This window comes from Calliopsis andreniformis, chromosome 10 (genome assembly GCF_051401765.1).
Source record: "Calliopsis andreniformis isolate RMS-2024a chromosome 10, iyCalAndr_principal, whole genome shotgun sequence".
Lineage (NCBI taxonomy): Eukaryota > Metazoa > Arthropoda > Insecta > Hymenoptera > Andrenidae > Calliopsis > Calliopsis andreniformis.
Window position 1 is genome coordinate 9,092,084 of NC_135071.1, and position 20,384 is coordinate 9,112,467.

The 20,384-nt window shown below is 37.3% G+C and overlaps 1 protein-coding gene across 1 annotated transcript in view; it reads right to left on the minus strand.

Annotated features, from left to right (window-relative positions):
* Positions 1-677: 677 nt before the first annotated feature.
* Positions 678-20,384, minus strand: part of Ptp10d (Protein tyrosine phosphatase 10D) — a 39,389-nt gene continuing 19,682 nt past the window's right edge. The window contains exons 2-20 of the mRNA XM_076386526.1: positions 17,490-17,736; positions 17,052-17,327; positions 16,488-16,694; positions 16,016-16,369; positions 15,725-15,897; positions 15,304-15,667; positions 14,946-15,215; positions 14,571-14,873; positions 13,833-14,111; positions 12,888-13,297; positions 12,075-12,452; positions 10,714-10,906; positions 10,544-10,558; positions 10,128-10,296; positions 9,800-10,052; positions 9,311-9,568; positions 8,674-9,058; positions 7,798-7,887; positions 678-7,308 (exon numbers count right to left, since the gene is read on the minus strand). Of these exons, the coding sequence (XP_076242641.1) occupies positions 7,826-7,887; positions 8,674-9,058; positions 9,311-9,568; positions 9,800-10,052; positions 10,128-10,296; positions 10,544-10,558; positions 10,714-10,906; positions 12,075-12,452; positions 12,888-13,297; positions 13,833-14,111; positions 14,571-14,873; positions 14,946-15,215; positions 15,304-15,667; positions 15,725-15,897; positions 16,016-16,369; positions 16,488-16,694; positions 17,052-17,327; positions 17,490-17,736 (4,596 nt within the window). The 3' untranslated portion in view covers positions 678-7,308; positions 7,798-7,825. The remainder of the gene's footprint in view (positions 7,309-7,797; positions 7,888-8,673; positions 9,059-9,310; positions 9,569-9,799; positions 10,053-10,127; positions 10,297-10,543; positions 10,559-10,713; positions 10,907-12,074; positions 12,453-12,887; positions 13,298-13,832; positions 14,112-14,570; positions 14,874-14,945; positions 15,216-15,303; positions 15,668-15,724; positions 15,898-16,015; positions 16,370-16,487; positions 16,695-17,051; positions 17,328-17,489; positions 17,737-20,384) is intronic.

Sequence of the window (20,384 nt, forward strand, 5' to 3'; positions counted from 1 at the left end):
TGTTGCAATTAAAAGTGCAAGAATTTTGTATAGAACCACCAGCGATAAAAAAATTCCTTTTTCCACAGCTCGTAGTTCACAAATATTTTTTACACAAAAGACATTATTTCAAAGCATTGTCTTTCCAAAACAAACAACATCTAAGTTTTGCATATTTAAATTTGGATGTTGCTTCTCCGTTAGCTGATACAAATTAATGTTATATTCAAAATCGTTATAACACATTAGGACGCCCTCATAGTGGTAATGCCTCGACCGAGCCAAACATGAGAAGACGTGAGAAAATGACCTCTTTACCTCCGAAATTGCCATTGAAGCCTAGACCAGCTAATTTGTCTTCATCGACGTCTGCTTCAGCTTCTCCGTCCTCAGCCATGAGATCGTCACAAAAATTAGCAAGCATGGAATACTCTGTTTAACATGCTGCTACAGATGGCCTGAATCTTGATGAAAAATAATAATAAACCTTAAAATATTAGCGTAAACAAGGTTATGTGCAGGGTCAACGCCTGTTTACTTGATCTTTATCGCAAAGATATTCATTTTGAAAATATGAAACTATATGTATAGTAAGACAAATAAATATGATGAATAGAAATGCCAAATTGACTCGTGTATCGAGAGGTTTGGACCAGAGTTTCATATACTTGTAATTTTTTTTATAATACAAATTTTAATCCGTGAAATATTGCATATTAACGTAACCGTAAAATCATGTTTTCGTTTCACATATTACAGTAGAAAATATACTTCAATACAGTGTTTCCGTGATATAGGCTCACTGACAAGTTTATAGCGTAGAACAGACTTTTGAGGTCACCTCATGTTCACTTTGGGTCCGTACAAAATGAAGTGACAATACTCGAAAATAAAATATTTACGCTCTAAACAATTTTTAACTGTAATAAATGTAACCGTGAGACTATAACGAGGAAACACTATACTTGGATGTCCACGTATTATGAATTACACGAATCACATGTATAAAATAGTACCACACTACCTTCTCACGCTCTTTCCAAATGGGAAAAGGGGAATTTCTCTGGCAACCTTGTCCAACAACCAACGTCCAATGACTGTCCCAGTTTCCTCTCTACTACTCTAACACGAACTTTCCCTCATGGCCAAGAATTCAGAGCAACCCTGTCTGAAAGTCGAGCTGACGAGTCCTATTAAACTGTGTTTACATTAGGCAACTTGTAGTCGGGCAACCGAGTTGCTCAACTTGAAATCGATCAAAATTGCTCGTCTAAACACAATTTCAAGTTGTCAAAAGTTGCCTAAAGTAAATGTAGTACGAAACATAACAAGGAAACAATTGGCAGCGTTTTTGGAAGAACCATGTTTATTATGCACACATACTTCATCTTTTCTTCTTTTGCACGAGACAGCCCGTGTCTCATCGTGCTTCGCACGCTGTACAATTCTTCAGATACATACTAACATGTTTCACGATATTATTAAGACAAAAGTCGCATGGGTGGTTTCACGAATCATGCTCGAGGGTTATCCAAATCGACTGATTCGCAAAATCATCCTGTTGGATCGGCTGTCCTTGCAGCTGGTACAAAATGGTATATTTACAAAAGAAAGAGCAGACTTACACGGTATACATGATTCTCTTGCGTACGAAAATCTCAGCATTGTCGCTTCTCGCGAAGAAATGACGTCGGAGTGCGCTCAATAGAAATCCATGAAATTTTTCTATCAAATTCTTCGTGTTCCTTGGTCGTTATCTAATGGTTTCATCCATCTATTTCTGAGAACAGTTTACACGATACTCTGACTTATCTTATTGGTATTCTCTTTTTCATTTAAGCTCGTTCATGAGAGGAATGTGTCTGTTGGTGATGTCGCGTAATATCTTTAATTGTTAAAGTAATATCATATTTTGAAATGAGTGAAAATTGGGAGAATTAATTAATACATCTTGGTAATACTTAATAATACTTGAAAAAATAATCAGATCTTTTGACAGCTAGCGTATCCTAGCGATGCCTGATGCACTGGAACTTAGAATAATTTGTGTTAATATACTCGCTAACAATTTCGAGTAAATTAAACTAGAAGTACAGTTTGCCTAGAAATATAACGTGCTAAATTGAGGCATCGTTGGTCCTACAAGAGGCTGAAGGCCTCTTCTTTCAGTATTCCTGTTACTTCACATGCCCTACTCCTCTAAACATGTGCATGTTACTGTTTGATTAATTTTACGACTACGCTATATTTCTGGGCCACCTATACCTAACTTTCATATTTACCAACACAGACTTTTCTCCAGCATCAAGCACTCTCATATTCTTTTTTTTTGTTTGATAATGCAAGTGTATCATCAAGCACGCTTTGTCGGTCTCAATATCTCCGATTTCTGCGCACTGTTTAAAAAATATAAATGTGTATACTTTCTCCATACTAAATATCAATACTATGTACATACAACATCGCGCACGGGCGTCTGTTCCTTACAATTAATCAGCTAATTTATCATACAACAATATCCTTACGTCAACATCGTTTAGTTGTGTTTAATTGATCGACTAAGAGCAATTGGCACAAACCGATAATCGATAGAAATTAATTAATCATCCACATGTACCAAAGATCCATCAAACTCACGCGTCCACTGAATCCTGTATCCATTACTGGAGGATAGTGCTCTATCACAGAATAACGTATTCTTGTCACAACAAAAACGCGAATGTCATGTCACATGTTCCTCACCTTGTTATCTCTAATGCAAAAGCGTCTCTTCCTGAATTCAGGCGAGTAGATACATTATTTACTCGTTATAAGCTTGTGACTCGATACAAACAGAGGCCTTGTAGATAATAAGATATCCTTTTAAAGCCAAATTATGAAATGAAGAGGATAGTAGCGAGTTTATAACGTGAGACTACTGTACCCTCATGCGTCATGTTTCTTGTGAGTCGAGACATATATATGTACATGTTCTATATGTTTGTTAAAATCGAGCGTTGTGCAACACGCCGTATGGCCAATAATTTGTATTTTTACAGGTTTTTACAATTCTAACTCTCCGTTTCGACTGTATGGGTCAGTTCAACTGAAATCGAAAAATCTCAACTATGACTCTATTTCTCTTCCAAAAAAATGCTTTCTCATAGAATAATTGGAACGTTACCAACAAATTTCACAGTACGTTATGTTACGCTAATATGATCGAAGCATACTTATATAAACAATGATACGATTCTTATTCCTCATACGTTATATTCAGCATTGCCAGATCCCGGGACAAAATGTCTTCCAGTGACGTCATAGAGTAGAAGAGTAGGAATATCGTCTGGTATTTTACTGCATTGCCTGCGATACCCCCACACTTTTACTCTATGACATCACTGGAAGACATTTTGTCACGGTATCTGGCAATATTGATCATACTGGAAATTTGCTGGGAACCTGATCAGAAATTGTGAATCTTATACTCAATTATTTGAATATGTGAATTTACATGATGGATACAACTGAATTATTTATACTAATGATGAAAAAAGCTAGCGTTCACAGTTGTTCAAGTACTTTTGCTTTCTCCTCGTGTCAAAATTTAATAGAATACATTATGAAGAAACATTCCTATAAATTTTATCGCATAAAATCGAGTGAGTCTTATAGTCAGACACAAAAAGTTACCATATTCCTTTTACGTTATATAAAGTATTTCGTTCGAATGCAAACTTTTTCAATGGTAATACAAAAGGATGCAACATACATGCCATCACATTTTACTTGTAAATCTATGAGTACTTATTTGTACTGGATTGTCATAAATAATATCATCGAAAATCATGGTTTCATGAGTAGAAGATTAAAAAGACAGAACACCGTGTTTCTGCATCATCGTGATGCACAATACTTATACCATTAGAAGAAATTTGTTCAATAATAATAAAAGATTTGATCAAAAATGTTCACGTTCAATGTAATAATATATTACATTTGAAGGTATAAATATTCCTCTAAAACGCTTTAAAATATTTAAGTATCTTTCGACGGTCTTATAAATACTGAATGTATAAAGAGTATGATATAAACTACTCAATTATCCGAGAAGAAAATGAAAAGAGGTGTTACCAGTGAATCATTTTCAGAAAGAGGAGAGATTAGAAGAATTCGCAAGTGAATTTGATCGACCTGGCGATGTCGTAATTATCTGTTACACCAGAGATACTGATAATACGTTCACGAGTATATGCACACACATGTATAGCATATTATATAGTAAAGAAATTCGATGGATTGGAAACTGCAGTTGTCCGGTCAATGTTTTATCGATCCCTTGTGAACGATACCATTTATCTACGTTTCCTAAAAGTACTCCTACGTCTACGAGATTCTATTGTAATCGCTACAATGTAAAACATTTACAAGAAGACAAATACGAAATACACCATTATACAGGCCATACCTTCCTATGATACACTATGTATTGCGTTTGGCAGTCGAGTGGCAATTCCTTTAGTTAATACATTGTTTATCCATCCAAAGCGTTATAAAAATATTCGTTGACAATAATATCAATTACATGTTACACCTTTTTTTAAATATTCCTTGACAGTATTTGAATACATGCTTCGATTCAGCCATTCCATGACATAGGTACCTAATACAGAATTAGCGAAATTGGAAATGTTAGTCGAGCATAGAAGCGTTTTCTTAACATGGAAGTCTCTATAATTTCGTCGCGATCCTTTTAAAAGGATCGACAGAATGGCTGAAGTCGATGGTACCACTGGTTCCTAATGGATCGATAAAAGCATCGAGTCAAGCGGACAGTATTCTCTCTAATACAAATATGATCAAGTTGTAGTCGACAAGAACATTTACAAATGTGCGAGTGGTTTATACGTACTTTAAGCGATATACAAACATTCCTCCAAAAATACAGTATGCAAGCTAATTTCAGGCCCCCTTGGGGTTTCCCTCCTGTCTGGAAAACTCGATGGAGAGAATTCGTTTGACCCTGCTGAGAGTAATTGGTTTCTCTGTCGTTTTTAAATATCTACAATTTTTGCGCGCGTTTTTCATCGTACGTACAAAATTAAGTACACGTCTTTGTATCGTCGAGACAATCTGACTCTAATTATTGTAAGTACTGAAAGTGACGATCGTATCCTCCGATCAGTTCAGAAATCGTTATCGTTCAATGTTTGCGAGCTACAATCCATGCTTGGTTTCTTCTTTCATATTTGAATCTAAAACCTGATAAATCGAATACTGATTGTGTATTGTATTCTATAATGTAATAAAAAGAGGATATTCGTTTAAAAATTTTCACGAAAAGGCAACCTAATTGGAAGTATCAGCCGCTGTTAAATATTGATGACGATGACGAGAAACGAACGATCTGTATCAATGAATCGTTTAGCAGATTTCACAATCGTCATTTCGTGATCGAATGCAGATAGGTAAATACGTATAATACGGATCGTCAAGTGATTTCCATGAAAAGTGATATGGCTTCTACGAAGATGCGAGTTTCTTGTTCCCACTGACATGTTTTTCCTATCATGAAAAAAGAGGGTCGACAGAAACGTTTCACCTCTCACCTCTCTTCCTTCCTTTTTTTTTTTCATTCTAGGTAATGTTTAACATTTAACTCTCGTCTCTACTACAACCCTTGGACGGATGGTTGCCACTCATGATAAACACTCAGCCACAACATCATGTCAAATTCCAACAAATCAACAGGCAAATGCAATGTTAAACATAGTAAAATTGTTTTGAATACGCAAGAATTAAATAATTAAATATCTAAATTCCTTCATTGATATTTTAGAAATATGATCATATTTTTTGATCATATTATATTTAGTCCAAAATTAGAATTACAGAGAAAATAATTCAGAAGGGAATTCAAAGTGTTGAATTGCTGTAATTACTGAAGTTTGCAAATGACAGTCATATTATTAGGTGTCGATTTATTGGAAATTCGAAGTGTAGATCGAAATGTGGCAACCCGATACGAGATACGCATCTTACATTGCTTAAGATATGCAACTTGGACTTAACTATATCGCGATAGGTATCTAAATGCGAACATCGATCGTGTCGATTTGGAAACAATCACCGACAAAAGCTGCTGAGACAGAAACGCTCTGTGTAATGCATTGAAATCGAAATGTCGCTAGTTTCTTCAATGTGTCTTTTGACCATTCTAAAATCGTCTAATTCGAAAGGGTCGACACAGGCGATTCATAATCGTATAACATGTTAAGTACCAAGACTCAGACACACGGTATGTAAATTTCGGATGCTAGTTTGACTTACATTCATGTGCTTACAATAACTGCCATTTTCACATTAATAGACACACAATTTCCATATCCACATCTATCCATTGATTTGCTGACTGTTCTTTCGTTCCTGGAAAATACTTTCTCTACGTACTAAAACTGATCGATCCGTTTTGTCCGAAAAATGTTCATTTTGAGCGTCACGTTAATCTCCAAATTCAAATTTGATCGCTATCCTTTCTAATTTTTGTTCGTTTTTGGCTACAGCAACCTCTAACTGTTCTGAGAATTTTTTCATATTTTCTGCCAAAGACCTTCTATCTTTCGTTAACAAATTCAAGGATTTTTCGTGTAATCTCCTGAGACAATTAGATGAGTTCGAGTATACTGTTTGTTATAGAAATGATAGAAACAGTTTCTTCGCTGCCTTTCCATGTTTGTGTTATAGCGATACATCCAGTAAACTGTGATTTCTATGGCGATGTTTCAAGCGAAATAAATTATTATTGTCGGAGAATGTGTCACCCACAAATCGTTCAGACAATCTTGATCACTTCTGGTGACGATTTTATGACTTTATCTACAAAACTTTAAACAGCTCCCACGTGGTCAAGTAGTCTCTGTCTTTGATTTGTTAAGCTTCTTACGCAGCAAACGTATGGGTCACGATTGTTTAAAGAAAGAGAATTAAAATTATATCACTTGGCTGTGGATTATATCCTCGATGAAAAAGCTAACTACACGTTGCTGTGTTTCAATTGAAAAAACTTGGCGGCACTTTTCGCTTAATTGCTCAAGTACATTTGTTACACAACATTCTCCCTTTCAAGCTGCTCTCACCGACGACGAACACTTTAATCAATGACTCTTCCCCATTACATTTCCAACCTTCACTTTCAGCGTTTTGATCACACAAGTGCGTCACTGTGATGCCATTCTTTCTGGTGCGCTGCACCTTTTTAAAGTACTTCTAGAAGGTCCTTTTGTTCCTCTATCCCTAAATGCAACGAGGTATTTGAACATCACATCCCCGATTCCGCTATCCCTTCGTCGTCTGCAAAAATATGCGAGAATGAATGAGAACTTCGTCCCCAAATATTAGTAATGTCTGAATTAGACTATAACCATGCAGTTTGAGCAAACTATATAATTGTTCGAAAAGAAGTTAATCTTGATAGAGAAGAAGCTGGCAGGACGTTGGAGTCCTTGCCCCAGTTTAAGTAATCGCTTTTTGTAAGACCTTATGCTTGGCAAATAAACAACGAGCAGAAACGAATGAAGAGATCTAAATTAATATAGTTTATGCTGTGCTAGTTGCAATTAGATGCTGCGTAATTGTGTCCAATGTTTAAGTTAAGGTTTTGATGCAGCTTGACACTTGTCTGTGATCAAACATGAAGTGATTATGTACTAATGTGGTTTCATAAGTTTTCTTTGTGCGTTAGTTATATTCCATGCGATTTGCGTTACTGAAAGCGGTTATGACATGCAATAAGGCACACGTAACAGGTGAAAGTGAAAAAAAAGCGAGGATCGAAATTACCATCGACGTAGGAATTGTAGTTTGAAGGTCACCTTTCCTTTTCATCTTCACCAGGACTCTTTGTATTTTCAACCGAGCTTCGATTCTTGCCTGGATTCAAAGGGAGTACAAGATTGCAGAGGGAAAGTGAGACACTACGTTCGATGTAATACAATTTACCAAAAGCACATCTTTGCAACGAGACACAGAACCATTTGTGTAGTATACCCTCTTTTAAATCAATGTCACTACTACCACCACCATTATCACATTTTCGATCACAACCACAGATCTATTTATTGTTAACATGTCCGAGTTTAGTATTCGAAAGATTTGTTTCGGTGCATGTATTAAGTGAGACTTATTGTTAAACGAGTCACTCTTATCATAATTGTAATAATTTGATGCATTGTACATAGAAAGACTGCTTCAAATTATTAAGATTATGTAAGAATGATTAACAAAAATATTTCTGAATTTTGTATGCTTCTTGAAAATACTTGTTTCTTCAACATCTTTTCAATCTTGATATAGTCCATGCACTACTATTTTTTGTATGATTTAATCAAAGAAAAATATCAAACAGATTACTCAACGAAATAATAAGAAATATGTAATTTTTTGAACACATAAAAACTTAACATTTTATATGAGGAATTGTAAAAGGATGTGTTCAAATGTACTAATAAAAAATTGCAAGACAGACTGATAAACCATAACGAACTTACGAATGCAAAATAAAAAACAACTTATAAAGTAATAATAGTAAGTGCATATTCGTCAATACTCCAAACTTTTTTTCAATATTCCAAATATACATCATATTGTTCTCGAACAGCTTTTCCTCAAGTAGTAGGATCAATAGTTCCGAGTTCTTTTACTGAAAACAAGGCTTACCTTCGAATCCTTGATTGTCGTGAATTTCTCGTGGTGGTCCTGTTGTATCTTGACCCTCTAGAACTGCCAAAAGGCATTGATGTATACAAATATATTGCTGCTCCGTTTGAACCATCCAAACCCGTTCTTTCCTCATCGCACAAACTATTCCAAAGATGTCCACGTACTTGGACACCAGAATTTGCTGAAGAATTCTGTCCAAGGTAATGAAAGTACCGCTACGACCAACTCCAGCACTGCAATGGACAACTATCGGCCTCTGATCGGGCCGTACTCTTTCTCTGAAAGCTCTCACGAATCTAGCAAGTGTTTGAGGCGGACTTGGCACACCAAAGTCTGGCCATGTTGTAAAGTGGAAATGCTGAATGACTCTCTTAACGTCTCCCTGTTGAGAATAGTAATTATGCCATAAGTTTTTAGAATCTTTACATCAATCTCCAATTTGTTAGTAAAGAGAAGCTTTTTCTCAACCTCTATCTAAATTACGCAAATTACGCAAAATTGAACTAAATAAAGAATTAAAAGCAGCAAAGCACTTTAAAAACTGAAAATTTATGAACAAAATTTTCCTATTAATAATAAAAATAATTATAAAATTATTCCAAATGAAAACCAAAGCGAGACTTAAAATACTTACCCTACATAACATGAATTCTGTAATACTCCAGTCAGGGTAACGCGTCTCGTTCAATATCGTGACACAAATATCTCCATAGTAGACTGGCAAGGTATCTATCGGCCAGTAATGATCACACTTCTCTCTGCCTTTTTCAATGCATCTCGTTAACATTACGATTGCCCTACTGTTACTCTCCCAGACCATTCTCCAGAAATCATCACGCGTTGAATGCAGGGGGCCTTGAGTAACAATGAATTCCCTTGGAGAATTGTGACCCTGCCACAAAGGAACATACACATATTTTAGAGATACAGATTCAAAATTAAACATTTATCAGTAGACTGCGGATGTTTATGCAAATGCATATTTTATAAACTATATTTTTATTTATATTTTAACTAAAACTATATTTTTTATCTTGCATATTGCATATGTTTTGCCAAATTTTTGATAAATTATCACACTCTTTCGATATCATTCAGTAAATTAATAAATATTGAAACCTACAGGAACGTAATTGGCGTTGATGTAATCCGAACCCTCTTCATCGTCCACAGGTTGAAGTTTGAACCTGCTGTGATCGTATGGTAAAATATTTGTGAAACGATTCTTTGGTCTGTTACACGGCAAGTCTGCCGCTGTGCAAGGTTGATCTCTTCCAACATGTTTCAGCTCTTCGAATTCTTCCGAAAAGCGAAAATCAGAATCCGCGGACATTGTGCGATAGTGTTCTGCGAAGTCTTCAATCTTGATCGGTCGACTGTCACGAAAAATTTATTTACGAAATACATTGTGAATTAAACGCAGCGTGTATTCAAACAGAAGTCATGCGTACCTAGTGTCAATCACACTGTCTGGTAAAGACAAGTTGTCAGTTGTCCGAGTTTCGGTTGTTTTGCGACCTTGACTTCTTCTTCTTCTCACCAGTAGTCCAATACCCAATAACGTCAACAGAAGCACTATTGGAACCGTGACTCCAACAATGATGGCCGTGTTATCCTTATCTATCCAAACATGTAAACAATTATAATTTAAACATCTGAACAAGTTTCAATTTTTATACACCTACTTTTTAGGAAAATACTATTAAAGTAAATGGTGTATTTAATTAATTAGAGGGTTTTTTCCTTCTGTTTTATAGATTTGTGTACATTTTACGAATAGCACATAACACTGAATTAGGCAAAGTTTTAAAGTAATACTTAATGACTACTGCATTATCTGGTTCGAAAAATAAATGTATTGTCTTACCTGCCAGTAGCAATCCTTAGGCAGACATGTACACGAAATAACGAGGCATGAATTTAGCAAGCTTCCTATAGCTAAGTTGTCAGCTAAACGATTTAGCTATAATTGTATATTTTTTCTAGCGATTTAAAGAATTATAACTTGCATTAAGCGTTTCACATGATCGCTCTCACCTGTTTGAATCGGGAAACTGTAACTGGTGTCCGTGAATTTATCTGGAGCAGTAAATGCCCGCACTTTGACTCTGTAGGTGGAGCCAGACTTCAGAGGTCCATTGCAGTATCCAATTTTGTTATCGCAATTTTCGCTACCGATCGTGAAGTCTTCCACTGAGCCATTTTTGAAAGGATAATATGGATCCATTACCTGAACATAAAATATAAGAGTGAGTGAAGCCAACAAAAATATTGGTATATTTGAAACAGGATATAGGAGATACCATTGAAACTATTTTTTTAATATTTAAACAGTGATACAAAAAAGTGACCTACTACTCTACAAAAAAAAACAGATCACCTGCGTGAATAATTTGCCAGCTTTCGCAATCATATTCTGTATAATATTCATGGTTTAATTTGGTAAACATATCAGCGTCCAAACACATTCACAAAATACACCTTACAAAATATGTCCACCATTTAGCTTAGTTCACATTATTTTCACACTAATCCCAATTGTTGTAGACTTTTCACTTTGCCATGCTATTCTCAGGTTTTTACCGCTTTGCTGAGACGATAGTTGACGCTTGTTGGCTACTGTGTCCTCGGAGGACGACTAGAAATCACGCGGCTTCGATCAACTATTGCGTCTAGAGTGCACGTAATGTAACAATTGCAAGAGTGTGATTGTTTATGCGTCGTTTCGAGTGCACGTATGTCTTCGCTGTTTGCGTTGCTCGCTCGTGATCGTGCAAGTTAACGAGTCATACTGTGTAATACGCTGCATTAATTATTTTACATCTCTATTGCGAGATCATTGCAGCGCTGACGCATTGCATTCGATCGCCAGGTTAAAAAGAAAATGTCTACTTATCGACCTACTACGTGCTTGCTTTACGATTTTGATGCATTTCCTCGGCAGTAATCATTCGTGTTATACAGAACGTTTGATGACAAGTGATAGAAATTTTAAAGGGTAATTTTGCATTTTAAAATAAGGCGAAATTGAAGATAGACGAGATTGTATTTTAGGTTTCGTTTCTGTGTTATTAATTGTTGAAGAAACGCTTAAAATATGAGTGAAATGTATCTGACTTGGGACTTATGCTACTGGATCGCTGTGTCTGACCTGAAACCTGACTAATGCACGCCAACAGTAGAATAAGTCAGACACATTTCAAGCAAATTTTAAGTGGTTATGCAACAATCAACTGTGAAAAGGAATTCCAAACGCAATTTCATTCTTGACATGTACAATTCACTATTGAAAATTTCTGACACTCGTTGCCGAATGCTCTGTATAACAAAACTAATACGAGTGACAATATAACTCACGTTTGTTAATACAATTTACACTTATGATTAGAAAATCTCACCTGATATGGAGGCCAAAGGCTGTATGCCTGAACGTCTCTCCAGCTGGGCATTTCTAGACCAGATGCGTTTTTGCTATCATCTTCGGCTACGATGATCGTATAAGATGTCACTGCGCCGTTTTGTTCGCTGAAGTAATTCTTCCTGAACCGTATCTGAATCGTCGTGCTGCTTCTGCAAACCTCTGTGGGCACCACTTGAGTGGATGGCTTTGGAGGCGCCAGAATGGGCATCTTTTGCTTCCAAATTGCTTCAGGCCCGAAACCGATTTTCGTCTGGGCTTGAATCCGAAAGATATACGTCTTTCCTGGTATGAGTGACTTGATGACACCACGATACTCGTTTGGTCTGAAATCTTGCATCTGAGTATGGGCTGAACCCTAATGATAATAAAAGAGATTGTATCAGTATGACCTGACCTTACCATGTGATTTATTCAAAGTACCCTTTTATATTAATCTTCTACTGTTGGTATTAATTTGAATCAGTTGAATTTTTGTTTATTCGAGATTGTCTGTGTTCAAAAAGTTTCAAGCGTTCTATTTTTAAGAGACATAAAGCGAGGTGTGGCGCGTGCATGAGTCACAATCATTTCAATGTTAATTCTTGTTATTAAGCGGATAAAACTCATTCGTAGAACATGTAGATCTAAATGTAATAGATATCAAACTGAAGGGTGAAATGTAAATTAATAAACGTCAGGTTCTGTTACTGAATTTATGGTACAAATTGTTTCAAAATCTGTACTATTTTTATCGAAACATCTTGGAAAATTGGTACGTTCGTATTAGCGAGAAAAATGAACTCAGACTTACTTCTAATCCATACGTAATGGTATACTTCCTGATGATGCCATTTTGTTCTTGGCTGGGTAGTGACCACTCGAAACTGATGTCACTTGGCTGAATATCCGTAGGATGGAACTTCTCTACTCTGCCAGGATAGGATTCGCTTGTAGTAAAGCTAGCACTTAGTGGATTTGACACTCGAAGGTAAGAAGATGCAGTGCCAGAGCGCACTACCAGCGTGAAGGTGTAATTTCTGTGTGGTTTCAAGTCAGATATGGTTATCGAGTTGATCGAAGTAATGTTTTGAATTAAATTTCCTTCTGTGTTTATATACTGCACTTCGAAGGCATCGTACTGTCCTCGTGGAATGTCCCAAGTTAATGTAATTCTAGTGTCATTGATATCTAGTGCCTGAATAGCTGTAATTGGCTCGGGATCTGAAATTAAATGTTACGGTGAATCCTACTTAACATATATATTCTACATACTTTTATAGAAGAACAAGATTTATTTCTTTATATACATGAAAGTGGATATTAGTAAACTAGAATTTCAAAATTTTCATAAATTCATAAAGACTAATACAATATCAATTAATAATAACTTGGACGACAATTAATACAATTCTACTAGAAAGACTCTTCAATATCTTTCAGATTTTGTTTGTTAATTACGTTTCAATAAATGATCTCGAACACCACAAGCTGCAAGCTTAATTTTATACAATGAAATACCACGTTCTTAAGTGGGATTTCACACACATACGTACTGTCTCAATGTACGCTTCAACATCAACACAAGCCGTGAGAATATAAAAATTTACAATGGTGACTTAAAGTATCCATTTTCCATTACTGCTATTTCTCCCTTTGATGTGAAAGACATTACTTGCAAATTGTGCTGGGTGTAACACATCCGTCATTTTACACGACACATTTCCTGTATTAAAATCTTTCTGCTCAGAATACTCACAAAGTCGATCCTGTCTAAGCAAAGGTCTGCTCTCCACGTTATCGCTGACAGTCCAAACAGTCACGTTGTAGAGTTTACCAGGCGTAAGGCCAGTGAACGTCACCTTAGTATCGGTGTCGTCGACCAGTCGTTCTTTCGTCGTATTGCTTTCATCGCTAATCCGGAACCGATACAAATCGAACCTCGACGTCTGGATGGGTGTCCGCGTATACCTCAACGTCAAGGAATCCGGCTGATCTTGATCGACCACCACAACGACTTCCGATTGAATCAGCGGCACTGAATTTGACAGACGCGTGTTTGTTGGGTCGTGATTTTCTTTAAGTAAATTTAGTTACCGTTCTCCCTATCTAAACCGATTCTCTACAGTCCCTTCTTTTTTGGTCTAGTCTGAACCGTAAATAGAGGAGCAAGCAAATTGAGATGAAAGTTAAATTTAAACAAAGTTAACGAGGAAAGAATATCTCCTCTCATTCCATCAACTTATTCTGTTACCTTGCTTAATCTCCATAATATTAAGATACGCGTTATTTTACAACACAGAATTAATTCTCATGTGCGCAAAAGTTAGGCAAAACAGATAACACACTATTAGTGATGAGACATTCGTGAAACTATTGATTGTTGAAACCTTTGGTAAGTGTTAGACTCATGCTCAGCCATAATTCGTTAATGAAACAATTGGGCAATTGAATGAAAAAGGAAAACGTAGATTTTTACTATGCTTGTGACTCTTACTTGTTCTAGTTGTTAGATTGGTGACATCACTGACCAAACCATAGGACAATGTATAGATTGTGAAGGAGTATTGAACACCAGGCATTAGATCGCCTACGAGAACCTTTTGCACGGCGTTCTCCTCGAAAACGATGGTAGATACGTCATTGCTTTCCGTAACATTTTTCGATCTCACATCCTCAGGATTTTCGACTGACCACCACCTTATCACATAAGTTTCGATTCTACCTTCTGGTCTTGGCCATTCTAGTGTCACGTTCGTCGAGTCAACAATTGGAGTAATGTTCAGTACTGGATTTGGACCTAAAAACATTCGCGAGGATAGATAAAAGTACTTAAAAGTATTTATCTATGGAACATTCGTTGTCTACGTACGAACTGTATGATTCACTTGCAGCGGGTAAAGGCTTTCGACTCCGTAGCTGACAGTGTTCACTTGAATCGTATATTTTTCTCCTGGCGTCATATCCGCGACTTCTGCTTCTGTTTCTCGGACGCTTGGCAATTTTACCCACCTTGGGTCATCTTCTGTTCGATATCTAATTGAAAATTCAGAAAACAACGAATCCGTTGGCGCGCCCCAGTGAACAACGACAGTGTTGCTTGTTACCCTCTCAATACTCAAGTTCTTTGGCGGATAAGGCACTAAAATTAGATCATTATGTCAATTAGGCTATTCCAAGTTTGCGATTGCTGTGATCACTGTTATTGTTAGAATATTCAGGCTACTCACAAACAGCTTGAAAATAGTCGTGTGGCTCGCTCCTTAGACCGTGGCTAATGGCGAACACTTTGACTTCGTACGCTGCGCCAGGGTAAAGGTCTACTAAAATGATGTGAGATTCCGTGGTCAGTGTAGTCGCGCTCTCGCCCGTGTCATTTCTATTGTGCGTCACTTCGAATTTCTCTTGCCTCGAATTCACGTCACTTTTCCACGAAATATTCAGTCCCCTTTCAATGGGCTTTAAATCTTCGATTATGGGACTCGAAGGACGCGTGACTTGATATAAAACGGTTTCATTTGACTCAACTTTGTTGCTAATGGCTTGTACAATTATGGAATAATTTCTGCCTGGTAGCAGGGCTTCTAAAGTGACCTGGAAAAAGGATCAAAATTGTAAATCTGTTATGATAACGAGTAGGATAGTACTCACTTTGGTTTTATCAGTTGTTAACGTATTACTGTCGCCACCAATAGTTGTTTCTACTTCGTGATATTGTAATTTATAACTATCTTGAGTGCTGGAGTTTTCAGGATGCCAGGACACTTCAACCATTCCAGTTTTTTCGTCGATAACAGCACGAAGATCGCGGACTCGCAAGGGTTCTGGCAAAATTATCGAACAAAATCATTAGGCAAGTACTTAAAAGAAATCGTGTGACTGACAGAAGTGTAATTTCTACTGCAACGTCTACTTCAACTTGTGCTAATACAGTATATTTACTTAAAGTAACATCTCCGCTGGCTGGCCAACTGGTAACTTTGCCTGAAACTGTCTTAACAACCACTTGGTAGGATTTCCCAGGTTCCAGATCCTTGAATTCCCATTTGGTCTCGTCGTCCCGATTTCTGGTAACTGGAGCAAGCCTTCTATTACTCCCCAAAGATATCTGATACTTATCGAATTCGGACATTCCTTCAGGGGGGTTCCAGAAGACGCGGAAAGAAGTCGATGTTATTGAAGACTTATCGAAAGTTACATTCAAGGGTCGCAATGGCACCGTTCGATACTGAGCGGTCGTGGGGGCTGAAGTTTCATCCTCTGATACTGTCTGCACGGAAATATTATAGGCTCTGCCTGCAACGATCAGAAATAGAAGTAAAGAAGCAGAAAATTACAATAAAAATATGAAACTTTGACATTTCAAAAATGGTTAACGCAAAGGTAATATGATAATTGTAGAGCAATAAATTACCAGGAACGAGACCCTTGAAAGCAGCCTGTGCTGGTCCTGGGGGTTCGCCTTCCTTTTCCACATAAAGAACAGATTCTATGGCATCAGCAGGATCTATACTAACTTTATAATGGGTATAAATCCCAGGTGGATAGGGCGGCTGCCAAAGTACCAATAAAGTGGTCTCATTCCTGAACCACACAATAAACTTCCCAGGCGTGTTGGGTTCTGAAAAAGCAAAACGATTGGTGAACTATACATTTAACCGACGTTCAAGGTTTCTGAACATTTAAATACTTCATTATTTCTAAATTTAGTATGATATATAGTACAGTTTAACAAATCTAATTTTGCCAGTCACCTTTGTTATTTTTTGACAACTTATAAATTGTTTTATTTCTACGTTTTCACAGATGAGGTATCTGCTACAGCAAAACATCTATCAGAGTGTCAATTAAAACAATTCGTAGGGTATCAGTAATTGAAAAAGGTGACTTGTGGAACCAGATTTGTCAAACTGTAGACTCAAACCCTAATAAATTCAATTATACTACGTCAAGCGAGTAGCGAAATAAAATCACTCACTTGTGGTGAAATTTCTGCTGGTATATGCCACACTTTCTTTGGTGTCTAACACGGTGAACAGTTGAAGCGAGTACGTCGCCCCAGGGATGAGATCACGAAGCACATAGGGAACAGCATCCGCAGGGATGACGCTTGTTTTTGGATTTCCGGTGTCGCTGAAACTTTGCACCCTCAACCGGAAACCGGAATAATTGCCTTGAGCTGGCGGCGCCCAATAAACTACGGCAGTCTTTCCATTGCGCACGGAGATGGTTAAGTTCGAGGGCGGATCCGGAGCTGGAACATGAATTCATTCATCCTAGAATATTTATCTGCTTATCTGGGGATAGTTTAAGAAGGACAGCTGCGAAAGAGGACAATTACTCATTGAACCTCGATGCGATGGGAATATGATCATACCATTAATCTACGTCAAACTATATAATGTTATATCATTACCTGTAGTTATGGAGGCGGTCCATGTGAGCCAATCGTGAAGGGTACTGTTACTATAATACAGCCAGAACTCGTATCGAGTGCCAGGAAGACCGTCTCTGAACTTGATGACGTCACCTATGTCGATGGCAGCGATGGTAGTGTTTGGCAGTGGATAACCAACTGCGGGGCTGTAATCTAAGCGATACCACGAGCCTCCCTGGCTCAAATTCCCTGGTATCTGAATAGCGAGATCGGCCGAATACGTGACCTGAGCAGAAAGAATTAAAGCGGTTAAGATCCATGTTCACGGTTAAGTGAAAGGGACTGTTCTATAGATAATCACGGCCAATAATAAATATACGAGGAAGTACAGTTACTCACATGCATTCGAAATTACTTTTTACATATCGAACCTGTTTGATAAATAGACAGTATAACTGTAATTTGTCATCGCGAAACGAGCATGGAACCGTCACTGTCGACACAGAGACAGACTATCACACACGCAAGAGATGTATAAAAAGCAGTGCTGAGTCGAAAAATATTACACTTTTGGAAACGATAACGTACTTAAACTCTATAATATGTGGCTTTACGATTGTTGACAGAGCTTAAACGTGATTATCATTGCGTGACGTTAGGTCAAGCAGCCTATTCTTCAGAAGATATCGATTACGTCAGAGCTGAAATCATTCTAATTTATAGCACAATTCTTTACAACTCCCCACGATTGGACCTCGATTATCGCTGTACCACACGAATGAGAACACACATTGTATGCAAAGTATTTGCATTACAATGGATAACAAACACTCTTATCATCAACGATACATTCTACGTTTAGAGTTCGATGAGTCGAACAATGTTAGGAGCTAATTCCAACTATGCAATTTTTTTGTCGCATTTAAATATCGCCTGACAGCAATATCATGAACGACGCTACTTATAGCCATGAATTCTGATGGAGTACTATTGCTGGTATGTACACGGCATGTCGGAAGCGGTGAGACAGACGTGGGAAAGAGCCGCACCGCAAATCTATAATGCCGTTACTCAGCCGTGGTACAACAGCCTGCAGCAGACAGCGAATACATTAAAAACGATATCAATTTACCCATTCCGCCTATTATCTACACCCATGCGACCGTTTCAACGAACAAACAAAAGCAAGGCTGCAATTTTAATTATAATTTGAAAAAATTACAAACTCGTTTGAGTACTTAAAACATTCGACTAACTAGGAATTTCTTGGAATAGTAGAAGATTGAAGATAATAATTATGTTTGTAGCTGTAAGGCAGAACGACCTATGCAGGCCTGGATTAAGGAGGAGACTAGGCGGGCTACAGCACCGGGCCTTATCTTTTAAGGGGCCACCATTTATCGTATACTAAAATAAATTTCTACAAATACTTCAGAAGAGAATTATTTTTGATTTATTAACGGTCTTTTTTAACAATTATATTTACTGTGAAGCTTTAGAATTTATTATGATTCAAGGATTGGAAAAAAATATTCTTTATAAAATTCATTTAAAAATTAAGCAATATTTTAGTATAATATTAGGTTCCAGATCTCATTCCACCAGATCTAATTATTAACGGTCTTTTTTAAACATTATATTTAACGTGAACTTTTAGAGTTTACTATGATTCAAGGATTGGAAAAACATATTCTTTATAAAATTCTCTTAAAAACTAAGCAATATTTTAGTATGATATTAGGTTCCAGATCTCACACAACATTGAAAAATTCAGGTTGAGGCCTTAGTTAAAATTTACAATACAGACTTTATATTTTGAGAAAGGAGAGAAGATATTAAAAGAACTTTTTCATTTAGAAATGAGGAATCAAGAAGACAGAAGTCCATATGACAGTATTGAAGTTGAAAACTTTAAAAGCTAATATATGCCTTGAAATCCAAAATAAGTGATCTATAGGTAATTTTGCCTTACAATCATTGCCTTTTCGAACTCCAAAGGAATGGAATAATTTATGGAACGTAATTATCAACTTACACTATTGAAAAAACATCGAATTTTACTTGACATTTATGTCGGTTATTATTAGATTACAGATTTTTATGCATTTATGCTGAAATATACAAGTCACAGAATGCGTATAATAGTGAAAAATCTCAAAAATATGAAAAATAGAGTGCAAATTATAGTATTTCAAAATCTTGAAACTTCTGCCGATTCCAATAGCGATTAACCTAGCCTTGTAAAAAATTGATTAAGAAACACCAATTACAAAAGAAAGTGAAGACACTTCCATTTTACAGTTTCTCTATCATCATCAAACTCTCCAAGCTGTCAGTCAAACTGCCAGCAATATCAGCTCCCAAATCAGATGCCGCTGACAATGGAAACATACGGGGTCACATAGCGTTACAATTTTCTCTCCAGCGAATCGAAAGATATCGTCCCGCGGCATCGATGCGTTTCGTTGCTACTCTAATTCCAATTTCGTGGCTCGTTGAATCTGTTCGTCGTCGGAAATTTGATTTCACGAGCATCCAGCGCTAACACCGGCAATATTCCCGAAGTCCCCCCGTCGCGACAGCCTTTCCAAGTTTTTCCATTTCCAAAGACTTCCTGCTCCCCTCTGGCCCGTGTTCGCGAGAGGCTGCTCTTCCTATATCCGGTCGCGACGGTGAGGTGCATATCGATCCTTCTTTCCTTCGCCGTCTCCCTTCCGCGAAGCCAGCACGCGTATCCCTGTTCCGTCGTGGTTCTTTCCATCTGGCGTGCACCCCGCCGCTGTCGCCGCTGCGTCGCGACGACAGGAGCTCCTAATTATACAAAGAAAAGCAGAATAGCTGGTAGTCGGTCGGTCACGGGATGCTGGGGGTGGATCGCGGAACTGTCGCCTGGCAGCCATTGAGAATTTCATTCGGCAAAAAGGGGAGTACGAG